The sequence below is a fragment of the Microchirus variegatus genome (genome assembly GCF_963457635.1).
Source record: "Microchirus variegatus genome assembly, chromosome: 19".
NCBI classification, from domain to species: Eukaryota; Metazoa; Chordata; class Actinopteri; order Pleuronectiformes; family Soleidae; genus Microchirus; species Microchirus variegatus.
The window spans coordinates 11,171,425-11,192,934 of NC_139820.1; the positions used below are offsets into that span (position 1 = coordinate 11,171,425).

General features: G+C 39.9%; 1 protein-coding gene across 1 annotated transcript; it reads left to right on the forward strand.

Annotated features, from left to right (window-relative positions):
* The first annotated feature begins 429 nt into the window (after positions 1-429).
* On the forward strand, positions 430-20,903 carry LOC310941184 (phosphatidylinositol 5-phosphate 4-kinase type-2 beta). Its single transcript, XM_083906309.1, has 10 exons — positions 430-1,019; positions 9,268-9,365; positions 11,881-11,977; positions 12,063-12,215; positions 12,708-12,854; positions 14,332-14,370; positions 14,699-14,812; positions 17,408-17,669; positions 18,562-18,665; positions 19,793-20,903. Exons 1-10 carry the CDS (start codon positions 873-875, stop codon positions 19,871-19,873), a joined length of 1,242 nt encoding a protein of 413 aa, XP_083762435.1. The 5' UTR covers positions 430-872; the 3' UTR covers positions 19,874-20,903.
* Positions 20,904-21,510: the final 607 nt, after the last annotated feature.

The following is a 21,510-nucleotide window of genomic DNA, read 5'->3' on the forward strand; positions in this document are numbered from 1 at the left end:
GAACAACACACCACTGGTGCAGCACTGAAAATCAAACAAGACAAGAACAATACTTATATTTATACATTCAATAATCAGTAAAAAAGTAACAACATTGTCAATACAGCATTTAAATAGTCAGACAGGGTGTAATATACTTTTAAAAAAAGAAGTAAATTATGTGCATAAATGAAATGCAGTTAATGTGTATTTAACTTTGAAACGGGATAATAATATTATTCTGCCTTTCTTACGTTACTACTTGGTTAATTCAGCTAATTTTATTTTCTGAACAAAATTGACACCCCCTTCTAACTTCATTCATTCATGCAAAACTCTCTGTCGCCTGCAGATGTCGCTGTTGCCTGTGGACTGCAGCTCGGACGCCATCTTGAGGAGACCCCCTGAACGTTGCGCTGGTTGGTGACTGACAACAATCTGAGGCGCATCATGACGGGGTCACTCTCCTCTAAGTAAAAGTGCTTTACAGCAGCTCTGGGTCGCAGACGCTTCTGGGAAAGTGGGGGCGCTGAACGGCGAGAGTTCACGGCTCCGTGCAAACATTTTTTTTTCTTTTTTTAAATAATAATTTATTTTTTTGTTTTTAGTGAGAGGTTGCGCTGTAGCCTGATGGCTGGCTAGCTGCTGCCTGGACTCCACCGCGGCCTGCTCGGGAGGAGGAAGGGTGGTGACGGCGCAAAATGCTCTACCGCTGACTCCCCGGGCAAAGACACTTATCCTCCCCCCTAGAGACTCACTGCGAGTCCAACGACGGGCACGATGCACTTATAGATTTTTAAACCCTTCTTAATTTTACGATTTTTGTTGTTGTTGTTGCGGTAGAGACTGTGAACGACAGTGAGGCGAGGAACCCCGAATTCCCAGCCGGAGACATGTCATCCAACTGCACCAGCGCAGCGGCGCCTGTCAGCGCTAGCAAAACCAAGACGAAAAAGAAGCATTTTATAGGACAGAAAGTGAAATTGTTTCGCGCCAGCGAGCCCATTCTCAGCGTTTTAATGTGGGGTGTCAACCACACGGTAAGTTCATCCTCAAATGTCTGGTTACCTCTTGGCGGGCGGTTTGTTTATGCTGCTGTTTTGATTTTTTTTAGCTAGCCCGCTAGCTTGTTAGCCAGCTGTCAAGCTTGCTTCGATGCTTCCAGTCGTAATGATTCCACTTCGCGTACATTCTTTAACTGTTTAGTTGTGTGTTTGGTCAGAAACGTGCTGGCTGACTGCGTTGCAGTTTATAGCCGCCGCCGCCGCCGCTGCTGCTGCTGCTGCTGCTAGCCGCGGTGTGCAGTGGTTGTTCTGCAGACAGAGATTCTTTAAAAAACTATCTGCAGCTCTTATTGCATTATCAGTAAAATGTGCATGTTCGTGCTGGTGTGTTACTTTAAGCTCTTTGCGACATCCGGCTGCAGTCATAAATCACGAATGGCGAAGACCACTGAGCTTCTGCTTCTGCTGCTGTTGAACACTTTGTGCAGGCATGGAGTGGGAGGGGTGTGACAGGCAGGCAGCCGGAGCAGCAGGTTACACTGATTTTCAGCTCCTCAGCTGCAGCAGCAGCAGCAGCAGCAGCCCGATTGTTGTTTTAAATACACTAGGGTTGGGCATCTTTCTTTCAAAATATGACGTCTATTCGATAAGTATCTCGATACACTGTCAGATCCAATTGAGCATCTCTGGTGAGAGGTCAACACAATACGTATCTCGTAAGCAATTCAATGTATTAAACCTACATTTATAACTTCAAATGTTACATGGTACTATGCCATTCTCAATGCAGTGTGATTCAACTCCATTTAACTGCAGTTCAGCTGGACGATGCAACTGCAGTGTAAGAAGTCTGGTTATTTATTTATCTGATGAATTCCAGACATGTGACCTACTAAAAATCAGGACCGTACCTATGTTCCCCGGGGTCTATCTTCCCCGCTTTGTATGTGACCGGGTAACATAGGACCCTTTCTCTAACCCTAATCTTAACCCTACCCTTTTTCAAAAAAAGGGTCCTATGTTCCCCTGTCACATACAAAGTGGACCTTTTTTGGGAAAGACGGGGAACATAGGACCCGGGGAACATAGGTACGACCCCCTAAAAATCCATCTATGCAAACTCCATGCAGAGGAGGAGAAGGCCCTTGTTCCAACCGGGGCTCAAACCTCCTTGCTGCAAAGGCAAGAGTGCTAACCACTACATCAACTGTGTGGTCCGCCTACTAAAAATAAATTATAATAATAATATAACTATAAAAAAGAAATTACTTTACCTTTCAAAATAAGGTCTTTCATACCTGCTCACAAATAGAAACCCATTTAAGCTAGTATTAGTTGTCGCATGTAGGGCTACAAATAATGGCGCTTTTCCACTGTACAGTTCTAGCTCGGCTCGACTCGGTTTGGTATCAGACGTGGTCGCCATAGCATGGCTGCATGAAACTGCTGTGACATGTAAAGCATTTTTATAGAATCAGTTCATTAAAAAGACTTGTTCAACGAAATGTTCAGTACTTCCTGCATGACTGGACTCCGTCTGACAAGTCACTGAACTGGAATTCAACTGAATGGGTTATGATTCGGGTCACGATCTCCAGCTTTTCGACAGTGCTGTCACTAAATACAGTACACCAGGCTCCTCTGTTAAATATAGAGATTTTAGAAATTGTAGAGTTAAATGTTGGAGATTAACGCATGTTTTCAGGATTTTTAAGTCTTTTCAACTGATCTACAGTTCATCATTGTTCCGTCCCAAAAAAACAGAGTTGAGCCGAGTGGAGCCCAGTCATACTAGAACTGTATAGTGAAAAACCCCATAACTATAGTTTGTTTTCATTTAATCAATAAGTTGTTTGGTCCACAAATAGTCAGAAAATGTAAAAAAGATTTTGATAGGTGTTTTCCGACTGAACATCAAAATGATGATGTTCTTCTGTTTGGTCCACAAAACCACAATTAATCAGTTTTAATGATTCGTGCTTAATTAAGTAACCGATTAGTTGATAAGTTGCTGCAGCCTTTGTCACATGCTGTGGTAAACAAATAACAGTGTCACGGTCATGATATTTTCAAGGTCCTGTGTGTAATGGTGTGACTGCAAATTGCAATAAATGGAGTACACTACTTTTTGTGTTTTCCATTAAAAGTCACACTTTTATTCATCAAAGGGTTGCAAAATGAATAGAAAACATAGTCAAGACATTGACAAGATTAGATATAATGATTTTTGCCCTTCAAACTGTTTTCAGCTGTGCTAACATAATTGCACAAGGGTTTTCTAATCATCCAATAGCCTTCTAACACGATTAGCAAACACAATATACCATTAGAACACTGGAGAGATGGTTGCCAGAAATGGGCCTCTATACACCTATGTACATATTCCATGAATAACCAGACGTTTGCAGCTAGAAAAGTAGTTTACCACATTAACAATCTATAGATTGTATTTCTGATTCATTTAACTTTTTACTGGTAGTGTACTTCTTCGTTGACCCCTTCCTTTCCCAGATAAGTCAAGGAACAACAGTGGCCTCCGCATACCAAAAAATTATGTTGTTCTTCTTCGCTTGCGTAGTAACCTCCCTCAAAATGCGAAAACACACCTTTGGAGCTGCTGTAGAAACTTGGTTAAAGTTATGAAAACCAAGCGGTTTTTATTCCAAAGTGGTTGCACACATTGCTTTTTGTCAACATTTTGTTGATGCAAAGATGAAATAACCAACAAATGTTTGATTTCCTTCCAGAATCGTATTAATGCAGAGCCACTTCATTGATTCACTCACATTGAGGCCGTGCATGGTCATACATCGGTACGAATTGTTAAATATTCCCATCCCTAAAATAAACCTGTTCTGAACTTCTGTCTGTATCTCCTGTGCTCGGTACATCCATCCAATAGTTGCCGCTTATTCCATCACACCATTCTATTATAAATAGAACAGAAAATATATCACATTCACTTTTGGCTGCGACTGACTTTTGCTATGAAAAGATCAGTGGAGGGCAGACTCTGCACCGCAAAGATGGATGAAGTGTTTATGCCTCATGTGCAATACACCTTGTGCTGTTTCAGTCTTTCGCAGTTTGATCGATGTGTGAAAAGCAGCTTCTCAAGTGAGGCAAAGAGTTGGGAACTTTTTTTAATTGACTCCAAAATTAAGAGCAGCTGGTGTTGCATCGTAGCTCACTTGATACAGCATGGTGTAATTTGTTCCCTGGTCCCTTACTCTTGGTTCCTCCAGGTCACGTAAGGTACATAGTGTAGTTCTTCTTCGTCTATTAATAATTTCTGGCAGGTTGTACACAGAGGTGTAATGCTGCCCTCTTCTTCTTCTTCTTCAATTAATGTCTGTCAGGCTGCAGCACTGAGACCCCCCCCCCCACCGCTGGCCCCAAACCACTGCCCAAAGCTCTCATCACAGTTCTAATCCTTTTCTTCTCCTCACTCTCATGTCCCATTCTTGTTCATGACAATACAATGTACAGTTTCCAACTCTCTGTTGCAGTCCCAAGTCCTGTTTTCTTGCTGTATGGTCAGATACTGATAGAGCGTTCCATTTACATTGGAGGTTGGAAAGTTGGACCTTTGTCCACGTTACCTCTGAGGGGACCGCAGCCCATGTAGTCATTGTTGGCAATACCAGGCGATAACAAGGCCTTGCATGGTATTTTGCATAAATAAACGGTGTAGCTACATGTCCATGGATTTAAAATTGAACAGTACTATGGTAAATGGTTTGTATTTATATAGCACTTTTCAAGTTTTGATGGGGTTAAAGGGACACTGTGTAGTATTTATGGGTTTATATAACCCAAAATCCACTTTTTTATACATATTATGTGCTCCTGCATTGTCTAGTCGCTGTATAATAGTTTTTGTTTCATTTTCGTAGTGTTTCAAAAAGTCATGTAAAATAACATGGTCGCGGGCCGCGGTTGCATTGCCACTGTTAGCAGCGAGACGTCATGTTTCTACCGGAGCCTGTAAGGACAAACGCGGGGGAACAAATCAAGCGTCTCTTTACTTGTAGCGGAAGTCCTGCCTCCACTTTCTCCGCTTCGTCTGCTACGGCCACGGTAGCTTACCCTCTCCCTCGCCTCACGAACCTCATCTGCTGACACGGAGAAAGACGACGAGGACGACATTTGACCGGCTGCGGATACCGTAGCGCTCAGGGAAGGGAGGGGGTGAGCAGAGGAGCAGTTCTTTGTTGTAAATTTCAGCCTCTCCTCTAGATGGCACTATAAACTACTTACTTCACCTTTAAGTGTCTTGACCAAGAAGACTAGACTAACGGTCGATAATTGTACCCACAACCTTCAAGTAGAAAGACGACGATGTATGCACATGGCAGACTTAAGGTGAAACTAATAAGACAGCAGTGTAATTAACAGTAACGTTTTTAAAGCGAAGCAATGTAGGATTTCAACCTTCAAATAATGTCTCCATGATTATTTTGATGGTACATCAACTTACAACAGGGTGGATGGCACCTCTGTCGAAGCCTGGGCAGATCTGCAATGCCTCAATTTGCACTATGTTTCTGGTCCGTGCCATAAATAGAACTTCAACATTCTACTTTACGGCATCTTTTCTGGGTTTGTTTTTGATTCTAATCTAGTGAACAATAAAACACTGCAATCACATTTGTATAAAATGTTATAACATAGACTACTGTGCCTGGTCTGAAGACATGGTTGTGTAGATTCCTGCGTCAGAGTAAACCTGTATTGTTGGCTTGTTAACAATCACACGTTACTGTAACAAATCTTAAAAGTCTGACTTGCTCAGTTGGATCTGTTTTGAGGGGCGTTGGAAGGAACAGTACCTCAACTTGGAAATTCTGACTTCCAACTAAAACGGGAACAGGAATCAGGATTCACATCTTTCCTCCGATCTTTACCAGAGCCTAAGAAATGACTGGGCCTGAAGTGCAGTCTTTATACCACGAAAAAATTAGTGCACACAAACACACAGAGGAAGCAGGAAATGTCTCTGGTCGAAGCTGTGTGTGTTTGTATCAAACCACCACCATGAATCCTCGTCAGTACCAGCATCTTGTTAAATAAAAAGGTGTGGTCATTAAAATGCACACAGCCATGGGACTAATGAAGGAGCTGCTGATGTGGTTCTCATCAGTGTAGCATCACCAGTATTCAGTGGGTGAACTTTGACAGTGGGTGTGTGGGTGCAGCAGCACACAGGCCTGGTGATTTGAGTTGTGGGTGGAAGCTGATTTAAGATCTCAAACAGACTTCTCATCAAAGCAGCTCTTCTTCCCGTCAGAAACTGTGTGCATTTTTAATCATGTCTCGGCTGTGATGCTGCTGGGGAACTTCACTCCTTCACTGTGTCTCTTGGTGTCAAGGTGATATGCAGCTTACTTCCTGTTTGATGCGGTTCTGCCAGAAACCAGTCTGATTTCTGTCAACAAATAATTGGCTGCTCAGAGCTTCACGTTTAGGGAGTGTTTGTATTTTATTTTTACTGTGCTGCCTCTGCTCTTTCACTGACTGAGTCATCATGTGATTAAAACAAACAACAAACTACAGTATATCTGTGGATTGGAGCATGTATTGTTGTCACTGACAATCAGAAATACAATCTTTGTTGCTTTTTTATCTGTTAAAATTGGAAGATAATGAGACATGCAGATATGAGAGATATTACATGCAGCCACTACAGAATATTTCCTTATTTACAGCATCTATGTTTTTCCTTTCTTCATAAAGGGTGTTTGACACAACTTTCTCTCCAGCGTGTCTCTTTGTCTACTTTGTTAGCCTTATTTCCCACCTGGAATGCAATGGTTATTCGATTAAACCATTACTAAATTCTGTTGCGACATTAAAGCTCCCATAGAATGCAAGTGCCAAATAACGCTGTTTTTTTGGTGTGTATCTGCGCCATTACCTCATATGAAGCACTGAAGGTTCAAAAACAAACAGTTCAGCCACTGCTGAGAACGATTTGATGTATTGTAATCTCGGGCTCAGCGAGATCTCTGAGAAAACCCGGTCCGGTTACGTAAACGGCATTTCTTCCAACTAGGGGATCCTACTACTCCGGGCACGGGGGACTCGTGACGAAGCTATTTTTAAACATTGGTAAAACAATGTTTTGATAATGAGTAGCAGCACATCCACCATTCCAGAGGGGGCGCTGCGCTTCTGAGAGCTGGTGTGCCGATTACGTCACTTCCAGGTATTGGCCAATCAAAGGACAGTTGGGAAAGCTCTCGCTGGCTGGCCAATCACAACACCGTCTGTCTTCTGGGGGTGAGGTTTCAGTCTGAAACAGCGCGGCTCATTTACAGCAACTAGGAGTTTTTTGACCATAAAAACAAGTTAATGTTTGTAAGTAGACCTCCATAACTCACATATATGTGTGATAGGACCACTCTGTGGGAGCTTTAACAATATTTTGCATACTCAAGTCTAGGGCCTATCAAAATAATTGACAATTAATTTAGTAATCGAATAATCATTGCAGCCCACATCACAGCAGATATTATGCTGATATACATTTTGTTCATTTTGCAAAATAACTAAACAAAAAGTTGTTGGTAAGGTAAGCTCAAGCATAGAAGTCAAGGACGTAGCAGCCTATTCTGCCTACTGTTTTAGTCAGTAGTCATATCAGGGGTAGAGATGCAGCGAAAATTTGCCTACTGAAACATTTCGGCCGATGCAAAAACTGTGTCCAGCACGTGCCTGTCTATTCCCGCTTAGTCTGTCCAAGATCATTTTAAAACACCAATATAACGGTTTCAACAAGATGTGAGTACACTGTGGAACGGCACCTATTACATATTGGAAAGTCTCTTTGCGCAAGAGCGGAAATTCACTTCACACCAGTGTCATATTCTCTCTTCTCGCCCCCTTTGAGCAATTGACTAAAGGGATCAGCTCATCTGATGCATCTGTGGCAGACGTTCCCTTAATTGCAGCACTAAAGCATCTTCTACACAAAGAGGTTGAGACCATGGAGTGAAAACAAGTCTGTCAAGATGTTTTACTAAGATCTACTTGGGTCCCCTGAACTTCATCGCGACTGTACTCAATCCTCGTCATAAAGAACATTACTTGGATGTGGGGATAAAACAGCGCGTTGAGAAATTATCCATGCCTCGTTGGATAGAGCCCACCAGGAGAGGGAGAAGCGTGCAGCGCAGGAGCAGTGCACAGAAAAAAAAGCTAGTCTGGCTGCAACAGATGAAGGACATGCACCGTCGTTGTCTGATATGTTCATCGAGATCCTCCTAAATACTTTCATAGATTCTAAATTAATTTATTCTTTGAAGCATTAATATTAATCAATTATACAATTGCAATGCCTTGACTTCAGTGAGGAAGGTACACACAGTGCCAGCCATAACAACAAAATTAGATTAAAAAACAATGGTACAGAATTGGCATAATAGTTTTGGTTTTCGGCCAAGTTTTTCCAGATTTTTGGTTTTCGGTTTTGGTCAACAATTTTCATTTCGGTGCATCCCTAATTGGGATCTTGGTATGTTTACTGATATCCGATGATAGATTTAAAAGCAAATATTGGTGGATATTGTGTGCATCACTCGTTTTTGGACAAAACAAGACATGGGAGAACATCGTCATTTTGTGGTTTGGGGACACAGATCAAGATATTTTGACATTTTACAGACCTGAATAAAGACGAAATTAATTGAGAAAATATTAGATTAATTGATAACAAAAGCAATCAAAGTAATAATAAATAATTGAAGTAATAGTTGAAGTGTATCACTCTGAGGTTTTGCTCTGGATGATGTGTCTCAGAGACAGAATTGGCTTTACTGGCCAAGTTTGAGTGCTCGCATACAAGGAATTTGACTCACATTAAAGAAAGACGTATACAGGACAAAATAAATAATTTTCTACAGCTGACAAGATCAGCATCTGAGGCTGTTGGCAGCAGCAGCAGGAGAAAGTGTAGCCTTGTTCTGTGGTCTGAAAGTTAATGTTTGCTGCTAGTGAACACTGGCGCAGATTTTTTTTGCAGATTGAGGGTGTGTTACAGGTTGTTGGGACCAATTAAAAATGCTTGCTCATAATGTTTTAATTAGACTTAAACTGTATAATGTTTGAGGGAACTCTTGATTTGTAAGACTGAAACTGCATAGCACTGGAGTGGATTTTTGTTTTCGCTTTGATTTCTTATCTTTCCTTACTGATGAAGTTGTCTGGCTGTCTATCATGAATATGTTTCCTCTCTCCTTCAGGCTCTTGTCTCATCCATCTCTTTCTCACTTCTCTCCTCCAGATTAACGAGTTAAGTAATGTGCCTGTACCAGTAATGCTGATGCCAGATGACTTTAAAGCCTACAGTAAGATCAAAGTGGACAACCACCTATTTAACAAGTAGGTACATCACAGCTTACACACTGTCAGCGCAGGCTGTTAAATCTGTAATCCAAGTGTAAATAAAAAGTTCATCCCCACCACCTGAGTTCAAACTACTCCTGTCAATCCCACAATGTTTCTGTTATAACGCAGACTGTGGCTGTTACACCATCTATGTTCCAGATCTGGTGGTTACAGTCATTTAACGCTATTCTATTTTCACAGTTTATTTAGTTTGTAATGTGTCTGTGTTTTGTTGTTCTCGCTTAACCATCCATATGTCAGCACACTCTAATGAAACTTGAACAAAACCAGTAGAACTGATAACAGTGGGATAGGTTACTGTATGATAGCGTCTGTTTCTGCCTGTAGTTTGCGGGGTTTATTCCCTACAAGTTTATGTGTCAGTTTAATGAGTCTTAGATTGAAAATAACACATTTATTGGCTGGTTAAAAGCAGCACAAAACAATCAACAGAAGCGAGAAAAAAAAGTTAATTCAGGGACCCTTATATTCACTTATATTTGTCATAAAAATTACAGGAATTCTACGATGCAAGGTAGTAAATCAAATGTTCTCGATGTCTTTGGCCCTTCACACCTCAATGTTTTTCCCTTCCCTTTAGGGGGTATTTAAAAAAAAACGTTTAGTATTTATTTTACATAAATTGATTTACTCATTCCTTGTCCAAGTAAGTGTTTTCCAACCCTTGGGGTTTAGTGTGTGGTCCTTTGGGGATATCTGAACCCTAGGATGGAAACGCCTGGACCAATCTGGATTGTGTTATGTGAAACAGTAAGAACAGTCCCAAGACAGTAGGTGTGGGCTTTAAAAAATAATTCATTAGAGCCTTATTAAAGTTCAGTGAACTTGAGTGACCTCTCTCTCATTACCAGATGTGAATCCATGAGTAGAAAACCTTTGGTATGTGGCAGAACAGGAGATTTGAAGCATGAGTGTGCAGCTGACCCATCTTCAGAAACTATTGGCGTGTTTCCACCGGTGCGTTTCCACTAGAATAGTACCTGGTACTAGGTACTTTATTTTAGTACCTGCTCTGGCGAGCGGCGAGCTGCATCACAAACTAAGGAGTCTTAACAGAGGAGTCTGGTCCGCGACCGGCATCACATTGCTGCTGTATTTCAGTCCAGAGACTCGGGTCATGGATGTACTGAACAAATATTTTTTATTAACTGATTCTAGTGACGGCCACGTTGAGTAGGTTCTATTTTGTAGTGGAGATGCAACCTAAACCGTGTTGTGTCGTGCCGTACCGAGGTGAGGCGAGCTGGGACTATAGTTGAAAAGGGCCATAAGTGATGCAACAATGGAAGTAGTTCAGGGCTCCAGATTTACTTTTTGCATTGTTTGCACTGGTGCAGCCAAGTCTTTCTACGCGTCGCATTTAACGCCACCTTTTTTTGCTTTTCCATGAGTGATTCCAGGCAAGCTCTTAAATTGTTAAATCAGTTAAAACGTGTGCGTTCATTTCCAACATTTAGCAAGGAGATTTCCGACGCTCGTGAGCTGAATCACGACCCGTTCAGACGTATTTCAGTTCAGTGTGTCAGATGGAGTCTGAATGATTTTGTGAACAAATCTTTTTAATGGACTGATTCTTATGATTCACTGAAAAAAAACCTGCTTGGACTGTCACTAGATTGTGTCGCATATAAAAAGAAGTCACAGCAGTTCTGCGGTGCTGTGGTGGTCCCGCCCACATTGAGGTGCCTGATACTAAACCGAGTAGAACTACAACTGTAAGATGGAAAAGCGCCAATAGTCGCACTAGTGTGACCTGAGAAAATTTTTCTGCATTGTAGAGCCCTGTGTAGCACTGTGTGGGGTCAGGTTGCATTCACAAACAAAGATTGTTGTTAAAGGTTCACTGAGCACTAAACTGAGCAGCTTTGCAATTCAAATCACCATCCTAGAACAGAATAGCAGACAATACAGGACCAAAGCAGAGTGGAGGTGATTTCTTTACACTTGACAGGTAGAGTTAAGTAGAGGAGTTTTTATTCAAAAATGCATACATTCTGCTCCACATATGCCCGTCATCCACACTAGTCTGGGGTTTTAGAGAAGTTTGGATAAAGCAGCTGTTTCCATTTTCATTTGAATACACCAACGCTGTATTTATTACTGGAGGGACAAAAACTGACCGTTGGAAATGATGACTAGAGGTAGAATGATTAATCATTTGGGCCAATTACTACACAATTATGTCTTTTTTTTGATAAATGTTAACCACTTTTAGATTAAAAGGTATAAAATGACTGATCAGACTGCATCAGTAGATACTCAAGGTTGTGATACTGGTATCAGTATCGTGATATAGAGTCTTCCCTAGTCACAGTTAAACTGAATAAGGTTAAAAGTACATGGAAAATTGACTGATCTGAATCTGTAAATGTCAACTCTGTTTGTGAACAGTCAAAAGAAAAGCAGAAATAAAATCAGCAATTAGTTTTCTTCCTTGTTTTCACTAAAGTTGACTCTGTGTTTGCTGTATGTTTTTTCTCCCTGTTAGAGAAAACCTGCCTAGTCGCTTTAAGTTCAAAGAGTACTGTCCCATGGTGTTCAGAAACCTGAGGGAGAGGTTCTGCATCGATGACCAGGACTACCAGGTGAAACACTGTCACACTAACACTCACTAGCTCTCGGGGCACTTTGGTGTAAGAACTTGTCAGGATCTCTTTGTCTCTTTGTCAGAACTCTCTGACGAGGAGCGCCCCACTCAACAGCGACTCCCAGGGTCGCTTCGGCAACCGCTTCCTGTCCAGCTACGACCATCGCTTCGTAATAAAAACCGTGTCCAGTGAGGACATCGCTGAGATGCACAACATCTTAAAGAAATATCACCAGGTAGAGTCTGTAGTGCAGTTACATCTGTCTTTGACCTGATCCACACAGAAACAGAACTTTCCCCATATGATCTTTTTCTTTTTCATTTGAAAATAAAGGTTTTCCACAAACATGGCAACATTTGAAGAAATGCCTTTATCCTTTCCCTAACCCCCAAAATGACACTAAATGCTGTAGCACATGGCGCTCTAAATGCTGCCACAGAAATACAGAGAAGATGATGTTGTTTTTAAAATAAAGCTGAGATTGAGTACTGATGCTGTCATATTTAGCATTTAATCTACGTCTAGGTTTGCTGTTTATAAAGTTTAATCTTTTGGGGGGAAGAAATTAGTTTTCCTTCCTTTGAATCTGAACTCCTACGTACATGTAAATGATGCAGGCAGTAGATAATAATGCAGACTCTAAGTCAGTTTTTCATTCCGTACATTTGATTCCTCACTCCCACGCTTCCTGTTCCTCTCTGTGCCCTCCTTCTCTGATTATCTCCAGTTTATAGTGGAGTGTCATGGCAACACGCTGCTCCCTCAGTTCCTGGGCATGTACAGGCTAACAGTGGACGGGGTGGAGACGTACATGGTGGTGACCCGGAATGTATTCAGCCATCGTCTCACTGTACACCGCAAATATGACCTGAAGGTAGGATATGGAGATTTATGTACGCTGTGTGCGTCTGATGATGCATTATTAGAGCAGAATTGTCTTAAGAGGGACAAAATAAAGAAAACAAGCTACAACTGTGTCTCCATGTTTAGATATTGACTGCAAATGGAACTTCCCAATGAATAATCACACATATCTTTCATTGCACCTCCAATCGCCCAATGACTGAACCCTCGGTCAAAGGAATGACATGAAAATGTTTTATTAAGCAATGTGTAAATTAAATTAAATAAATGTTATATATTGTGTATAATAGTATAAATAAGCAGCAATGATTTTTAGGGCCGCAACAATTATTAATTGTTTGCTAATTTAATCGGCAACTATTTTGATGACTGATTAATCAGTTTGAGTGTTTTTTAGAACAATTATGAAATTTTACAGCTTCTTAACTATGAATATTTTGTGGTTTCTTTGCTCCTCATAGCAAGGAAATTATTAAAATGTAATAACTTGTAATAATAAGTGAAACATTATCATTTTTAGGTCTGAACATGACATCAGCACATTGTTGTATTCATTTCTTTAGAATGATGCAATTCCCCTTTTTATACCCAAATGTGAGCCGGCACACTGGGCTTCTTCTCTGAGAAGTCGGAAGTTAATCGGGCTTAACATTCAACCACACCAAACACTTGTGTTTTTCTCTTCAGGAAGTAAATAACTATAATTTTACATCTTGATCGAGAAATAATAATGTGCTTTACTATTTTTTTTCAGGGTTTTTTTTTTTGTAAAACAAACATTACAAATATTATTTCAGGTTAAATAGCTGTTACATAGAAGAAACAGACACATAAACATGTATTTTGATAATTACCAATGTGGTTAATTAGGTGGTGGTCTAATGAATTTGTTAAGCACTTTATACAATTATAATAAAACTAATAAAATAAATAAAAATCAAGATCTACAACTGAACACATCGCACAGTCCTTAAGACAGCAGCGCAAATACAATTTGTATGTTTTCAACAGTTTAATACTAGTTACTGCTAACATAACAGACTTGACTCTATCAGTGGACTGTCTGCTTGCATTGTGGGTCGTGTCGACACTGCAGGACTATTAATTTTGTTCTGACAGAAAACAGATTTTAATTAGAGGAACATTGATAGTCTCCTGGTAAAACTTCCTGGAGAATATGAATCCAGTTCATGCATAAAAACATTCTGGACTTGAGCTGAGTATTATTTACTAGCAGCTGTGAATACAAAATTCATACTGCGCTCTCCTTTATTCCTTCTACAAAAAATATAACAAAAACCAACCCTTCCTAGTATTTGCATGTCTTTCTGCCAGATATTCTCCAGAGAAACCCATCATATTTCTAACACTGACAGTTAAAGACACCGTGTGTAAGAAAAAAACAAAAGAATACAGTATGCTTAACAATCCCTCTGATGTATCTGGAGCTGCCTTCAGTTCAAATCTATATTTATCCTCATTTGTAGGGTTCTACAGTCTCGAGAGAAGCCAGCGACAAGGAGAAGGTACGTTTTATTTCCGTGCTCTAACAACATGCTGATGGAACAAAAAACCTCAGAGGCAAACCTGTCAAATGACGACTAAATGAAGGAGTAGTTTATAAGCTCGGCACTCGGTCAAACCTTCTTTATCTGTCTGTTTATAGTATGACACTTATGAACTGCAGTGCTAGTGTGTGTCTGCATTTTGTTTAATTTATTAAACATATATTATTTATTAATTAAAGTCTGAGATTCTTGATATGAAAAGTGGAAAAAGCAGAGTTTTTTTCTGTTGATATTTAAAACCATGGCTCTTCTCTCTGTCTCTCTGCGTCTCTGTCTCTGTCCTCAGGCTAAAGAACTCCCCACTTTTAAAGACAACGACTTCCTGAATGAAGGCCAGAAGCTGCAGATAGGCGATGACAACAAGAAGTACTTTTTGGAGAAGCTAAAACGGGACGTGGAGGTAGTGAATATATCTAGTGTTGTCATGTAGAAGCAAGCGCAGACTGACATCCCTTCATGTCAAATCAATTTCCCTCGCGTGTGACACACCCTACAATGAAATACTCTGGATCACATCTGTTATTTCAAACATTGGCTCCTTTTGTTAAACTTAAACCTCCCTCACATTTTGAAACAAACTCAGCAACAAGGTAGATTTCCTTTCCATGTTCAATTTAACCCGTGAGGATTTTCTTACAAATGCCGTCATCACTGCTTAGTTCAGGCGTCTGCTGACTCTCACCAGGTTAGTTGCTTCTTTAACAATTTTATGACCATCATGATATTCAGGCCCGTCTGGATTTATTTTGATTTTATGGCTGTAGAATTGTCAAAAAATGTAAGATAATATCCTTTATTCGTCCCGCAGTTGGGAAATTTACAGCGTTACGGCAGCAAGACAATGAAGATAAGGATAATAAATAATAAACATGCATTAACAAGAAAAGTACACTAGAAATAGATATTAACACTAAGACTATATAAAAAGAATTAGAATAAAATGTATAGTGTACATAATAGACAATTTCCAGAATACAGTATGGACTAGATATTTACATTATTGATAGAGATTGAGCATGGGATATTATATGTTTATATTGCACTTAAAATAATAGCATATTGCACATGGGATGAGGAGCCTGGTTATGTGTGGTCTACTGAGAGCAGTGCTTGTTGTACAGTCTAACAGCTGCAGGGAGGAATGACCTGCATAACGCTCTTTCAGACATTTAGGATGTTTCAGTCTGTTACTGAAGCAGCTGCCCAGTGCTGTGATGGTGTCCTGCAGGGGGTGGGAGAGATTGTCCATCAGAGATTATATCTTGATAGCCATTCTCCTCTCTCCCACCACCTCCACTGGCTCAAGGGGACATCCAAGGACAGAGCTGGCTTTTTTAATCAGTCTGTCCAGCCTGTTCCTGTCCACAGCTGTGATATCACTGCCCCAGCAGACCACTCCATAGAAGACGGCTGATGCCACTACTGAGTCGTAGAAGGTCTTAAGGAGTTCACTCTACTCTAAAAAACCTCAGTCTCTTTAACAGGTAGAGTCTGCTCTGGTTCCGTAGAAGTCCTGAGGGCTACCGTAATGACAAGTATATTGGTGCAAAGCTCTATTTCTCTGCTCTACGGTATCCTTCTATTCATCTTCTAAGACTTTATCCTCTACATGAGGGTTGCTAAGGGTGCTGTGCCAAATCTCAGCTGACATAGGGTGGAAGACAAAGGTCACACCCAGGTGGCCAGTACATAGTTTTTTGAATTTTCTAGTCCATAAAATGTTGAAAATGTAGTAGTGGTTAGCACTCTTGCTTTTGTACCAGGAAGACCTGGGTTTGCGACACTGTTGGAAATAAAGGTCTTTCTGTGTGGAATTTACATGTTCTCCCCGTGTGTGCGTGGGTTTTCTCACGCTTCTCCGGTTTCCTCCCACAGTCCAAAAACATGCAGATTTGGGGATTAGGTAAATTGGACACTCTAAATTGACTGTGAGAGTGAGAGCGAATGGTCGTTTGTGGCCCTGTGATGGAATGTCAGCTGGGATTGGCACCAGCAAGTGGAGGATAAAGTGGTAGAAGATGAATTCATGAATAATCAAATAGTATTTTTGCTTGAAATGCCCATCCCTAATAGATAGCTGTGGAGCTGCAACAAAATCAGGTTATTAATCAAAATGAATTAATCAAATATTTTGATACTGAGTGAGCGGTATGATTTTTTTTTTCAAATTTATTTATGTATTTATTTTATTTTATTTTATTTGACATTTGAGAACATCATTATTTCCAGGTTTGGGGAAACATTGATTAACCTCTTCTTCACGGTTGCCCCCGGTACCAGGGCAACATGTTTTTAAGCTCCTACTGCTTATTTTAAAGGTGATATTTGCTATAATATATATATATAATATTTTTTTAGGCGAGAGAAAAAAATCCTTCAGTTATGCTGTGTTCCATGTACATTTACTCTGACACAGTGGCATCTACAGTGAAACTTACACCTCTGGTGGAATCTCACAAGTGTTATCTTCATGTTGATACCAAGATAATCCACATAGAGCTTGTAACTGCAGAGATTTACTCTATTTAGTTTGGGCATGTAATTTTCAAGCAGGGACTCCAAAAAGAGGGTCAGGGAAGGTTAACCATTTTCAACATTTTATGGACCAAACAAGTAGTCCATAATAATCATTAGTTGCAGCCCTCGATCGATGTACACTTGATCCAAAAAGATTTCTGTATTATAGCAGAAAGGCTCTTCACAAAAAGCTATTAAAATGTAAAATGGAAACACTAGAACAAATATCACAAATATAATAAAGCCTGTTCATACGTTTTACATCTTGACTGACTGTGAAACATGGAATCAATCAAACGTTGAAAAATAATTATAGGTTAAGGAAATGATCTCGATTCTCTGGAACATGAGTGAGGTCGTGAGATACCATGACCCTTAATTTGACAACTGCCATCCCTGATAAGGACTAGATATGAACATAAATTGGATATAAATTGACTGACCGTGTTTCCTTCATATGTCATGTGTTTTTGATCAGTTCCTGGCCACTCTGAAGATCATGGACTATAGTCTCCTGGTGGGCATTCATGATGTGGAGCGGGCGGAGCAGGAGGAGATGGACGTGGAGGGAGCAGGAGAGGAGGAGGAGTATGAAAACGATGGCATGGGTGGAGGTGTGCTCACCGGCTCCTTCGGCACGCCCCCCGACAGCCCCGGAAACCCCCTCAACTGTGGGGGGTTCTTTGGCCCCGGGGAGTTCGACCCCTCTGTGGACGTTTACGCAATCAAGAGCCACGACAGTGAGCGTTGTCTTTTGACGTCCATCTGACTGACGGAGAGCTAATCACATGACCTGTCTGCATTGTGACATTTGCTCGAGGATACAGAAAATATTATTTTAAGGATTTTATGACTAGATAACGGATCTTCAAAAATAATTGTCGATATGAATCAGCAATTCAATTTATTTGATATAGTTTTGAATTATATTTCAAAATGCATTGTGGATTCAGGCTTTTTATCGACTGCTCTGATAATTATGTGCATAGTTTGTGAATGTAAGGTCTAAAATTTGACCAAATTGGCCTTGAAAATTGAATTAAAAAAGGTTGAATTTGGTTTCCTTAAACCTGCAGATACCCTGTATTAGGGCTGCACTGATTTCTTAATCAATCACCAACTTTTTGGATAATCGATTCATTGGTTAAAACAAGTCCTTAGAGGTTTCAGCTTCTCAAATGTGAATATTTTCTTTGCACAAAATAACAATAATAAGAAATTGTTAAAACTGAATAATTTCCATTTGTGGACAAAGAAAAGACATTTGAGAAAATCATTATTTCTAAGTTTTGGAAACACTGATCAACATTTTCTGACATTATATGGACCAAACAACTAATTGATTCATCATGAAATCAAAAAATCAAAATAATCGTTGGTTAGTGCAGCATATCTCTTAGATTCCAACAATTACATCTTTCCTTAGTTTGAATCTGAGTAATTGTCCTCATCAAAAAGTTAGGAGTCATGAAACTTTAAGAGTAGAATAGTTCAGGCTTAATATCCTAAATAATAGTAAATAGAAGTGGAAATGTGACCCAAAGCTACATCAGAGAAATAACAGCATTGCACCTTTTCTCACAGTTTCCTCTGGTGAAAATAAAGACAATCCTCATGTTTTTGTTCTACCAGGTGCTGTGAAGAAGGAGGTTTACTTCATGGCCATCATCGACATCCTCACGCACTATGACGCTAAGAAAAAAGCTGCACACGCTGCCAAAACTGTGAAACACGGGGTGAGTGTGAACACGAGTTCGATTTCACTAACGAGGAAAATCACGTCTCCCAACTACCAGCAGGGTGTCTGCGGGGTCTTAAAAAGTCTTAAATCCAATCATTTGAATTTAAGGCCTTAAAATGTCTTAAATTCTCCTTAACATCTCATAAAAGGTCTTAAATAGAATTTTGAAAGAAATTAAAAATCTATAAACGTTACTTTTATTTAAAACATGCATAAATTTCAGTCTCGCTTTTTGAGGATGCAATAACATAACTACAACACGGAACTAAAGTAGTCCACCTGTGCTGCCCGGTGACAATTTATCGAGAACCACTAGCTAGTGTGCTGTTTGTGCGCCGCGCTGTGTTACAGCTTAGCATAGCAGCGGAGAAAACTTAATGAAAGCCCACAGCTAAGCCAAATTGCTTGCATAAGATGGGTAAGTGCAAGTTCAACGATTTGTGGCTCCAATTTTCCTTCATGTCTTTTGTACTTTTTTGCCAGTATTGATTTAAAATGGGAATTCAATTGTATTCATTATGCTCTAAAATGACAGGTTTCTTCCAGTTGTGTGTCAGGTTTGTGTTCCTGAAAGATCATTTAGCTGATGAAAATCAATTTAAAGCTGAAGTAAGTAGTTTATAGTGACATCTAGAGGAGAGGCTGAAATTTACAACAACGAACTGCTCCTCTGCTCACCCCCTCCCTTCCCTGAGCGCTACGGTATCCTCAGCCGGTCAGATGTCGTCCTCGTCGTCTTTCTCCGTGGTGCGGGCGTACGGTCAGGTACTGGTGTTCCTTTATCCACCGTAAAATACGTGTGGTCCTCCATTATAAACGCGTAAAAAGATCCGCTCTCAGCCTCGTCTCGGCGCTCGTTTTGTTCTCTCGCGTTTGTCTATACAGGCTCCCGTAGAAACATGGCGTCGTGGCAATGCAACAGCGGCACGCGACCATGTTATTTTACATGACTTTTTGAAACAATACGAAAATGAAACAAAATCTATTATACAGCGACTAGACAATGCAGGAGCACATAATATGTATACAAAGTGGATTTTGGGTCATATAAACCCATAAATACTATGCAGTGTCCCTTTAAATCGCAATGTTTTTTTAAGTTTGTTTATGTTTATTTCGCAGGCGGGGGCTGAGATCTCGACGGTGAACCCGGAGCAGTACTCCAAACGATTCTACGAGTTCATGTCCAACATCTTATCATAGACTCATCTCCTCATCCAGACACTCAATTCCTGTCATAGTTCTGTCAAAAAAAACACCACAAAAAAACAAAAAACATGCACTTATTTCTCGTCTGTCACCTCAGTGTTGGTCCATCTCCTACACTGGCTCTTTTTTCCCACTTTAAAGAAAGATCCTTTCAGTCTTCTCACACATGGAGTGAAGCACCAGGACTTTTACTCCACCACCTCCTCTTCTGCGTCTTCATCCACTGCAAAGAAAACTCATGAAACTTGCGGCTAAAATTTGGAATGACGTCCTGGTAATCTCTCGTTTTTTAATCCCACTTCTCCTCCTCCTCACGCCAGCACGGAAACTGTCTCACTAATGCCTTGAGTGTGTCAGCTTCACCAGTTTTTAAGTCTGTTAGTACAGTCTCTTTGGTTCCTGTTCATGTTGTTGTTCTTATTGTTTCTACTACACACAAACACAAACAGATGTAAACGACACACAGAAAAGGTCAGATTGCATGACAAACTCCTGGACGGTCACCATCAGGCTTTTTTTCTTCTCCGTCACAAAAAAAGAACAATAAAAAAGCACCACCGAGGAATCTGGAAGGACATTCTTATCCAATGGTGTGTCAAGTAAACAAATGCAAAATCAAAAATGCATGGCTGACGTGTACATGAGACTCCACCCACCTGTAAATTGAAACATCAAACCACTGAAAACTAGCATCTGAGTGTTATGAATAAAATAACAAACAAAAACGACACAAAAAAAAATTTGGTGTTTGAATGTTACGTTGCCATATTGTTTTTTGAAGTTATCATTTTTTTTTTAATTTTACCCGTGAGTTTGATGGAGATCGGAAAACAAAAATCACACGAAAAGGTGAATTCTGCAGCGAAATACTTGTTTTACTACCATAAGGATCATTTTTATATCTCGTTTACATTAATGTAGCAATTTTGTGTTTGTATACAGTATTGTTTTGTTACCAACAAACATTAGAAAAAAAAGGTTACTTGAAAATGATTCATTGCATATTAAAGGGAGTTTTATCTTGCTTTTGTTGTTCTGCTGTGACTTCTTCCTTCACTTACTGACTGTCTTGTTTATTTTCTTCACTTAGGAGGTTATTTATTGTTGTTTATTCATTTTTTGCACACATAGAGCTAGAAACGGGGAGGAATGGAAGAGGCTGGTGCTGGAACTGACCTTAGTCTCTGACCTTCAAGCAAATGGTGAGACTCGGTAGGTGAGGTAAGTACGGTTATGTTTTCATTTCTTTGTTTTTTCTGTGAACACCATAACTCAAATATTACATATTTAGAAGTTGACGGTTATGTTTGTTTGTTTTTGGCTCATATATTAAGCAATTTTCCCCCTCCTCTGGTAAAATGTGACTGTTTAATGATGACAAATACATAGCCCTAAACCAATTATTACACATTTTTTTATTTTCATAAACTTGATAAATGTTGCTGTCACAACGTTCCTTTTCAAGCAGAAGTCTGTTTTGTGTAATCAGCATTTGATATATTACTTTTTTCTTTTTTTTTATCGAAAATACTCTATTTGTATGATATTTAAGAGTTTCAGGATCACTTTGTTTCATATTTACGTATTTTTGTCCCCGATATCCAATCTATTGTTTGATTCACTGATTTTCA

Excerpts from the sequence above, each read along its gene's own strand:
- LOC310941184 (XM_083906309.1), top strand. The coding sequence starts at position 873 with ATGTCATCCAACTGCACCAGCGCAGCGGCGCCTGTCAGCGCTAGCAAA. Across the intron at positions 12,216-12,707 it reads TCTTAAAGAAATATCACCAG|TTTATAGTGGAGTGTCATGG; the intron begins GTAGAGTCTGTA and ends GATTATCTCCAG. Across the intron at positions 18,666-19,792 it reads CCAAAACTGTGAAACACGGG|GCGGGGGCTGAGATCTCGAC; the intron begins GTGAGTGTGAAC and ends TTTATTTCGCAG.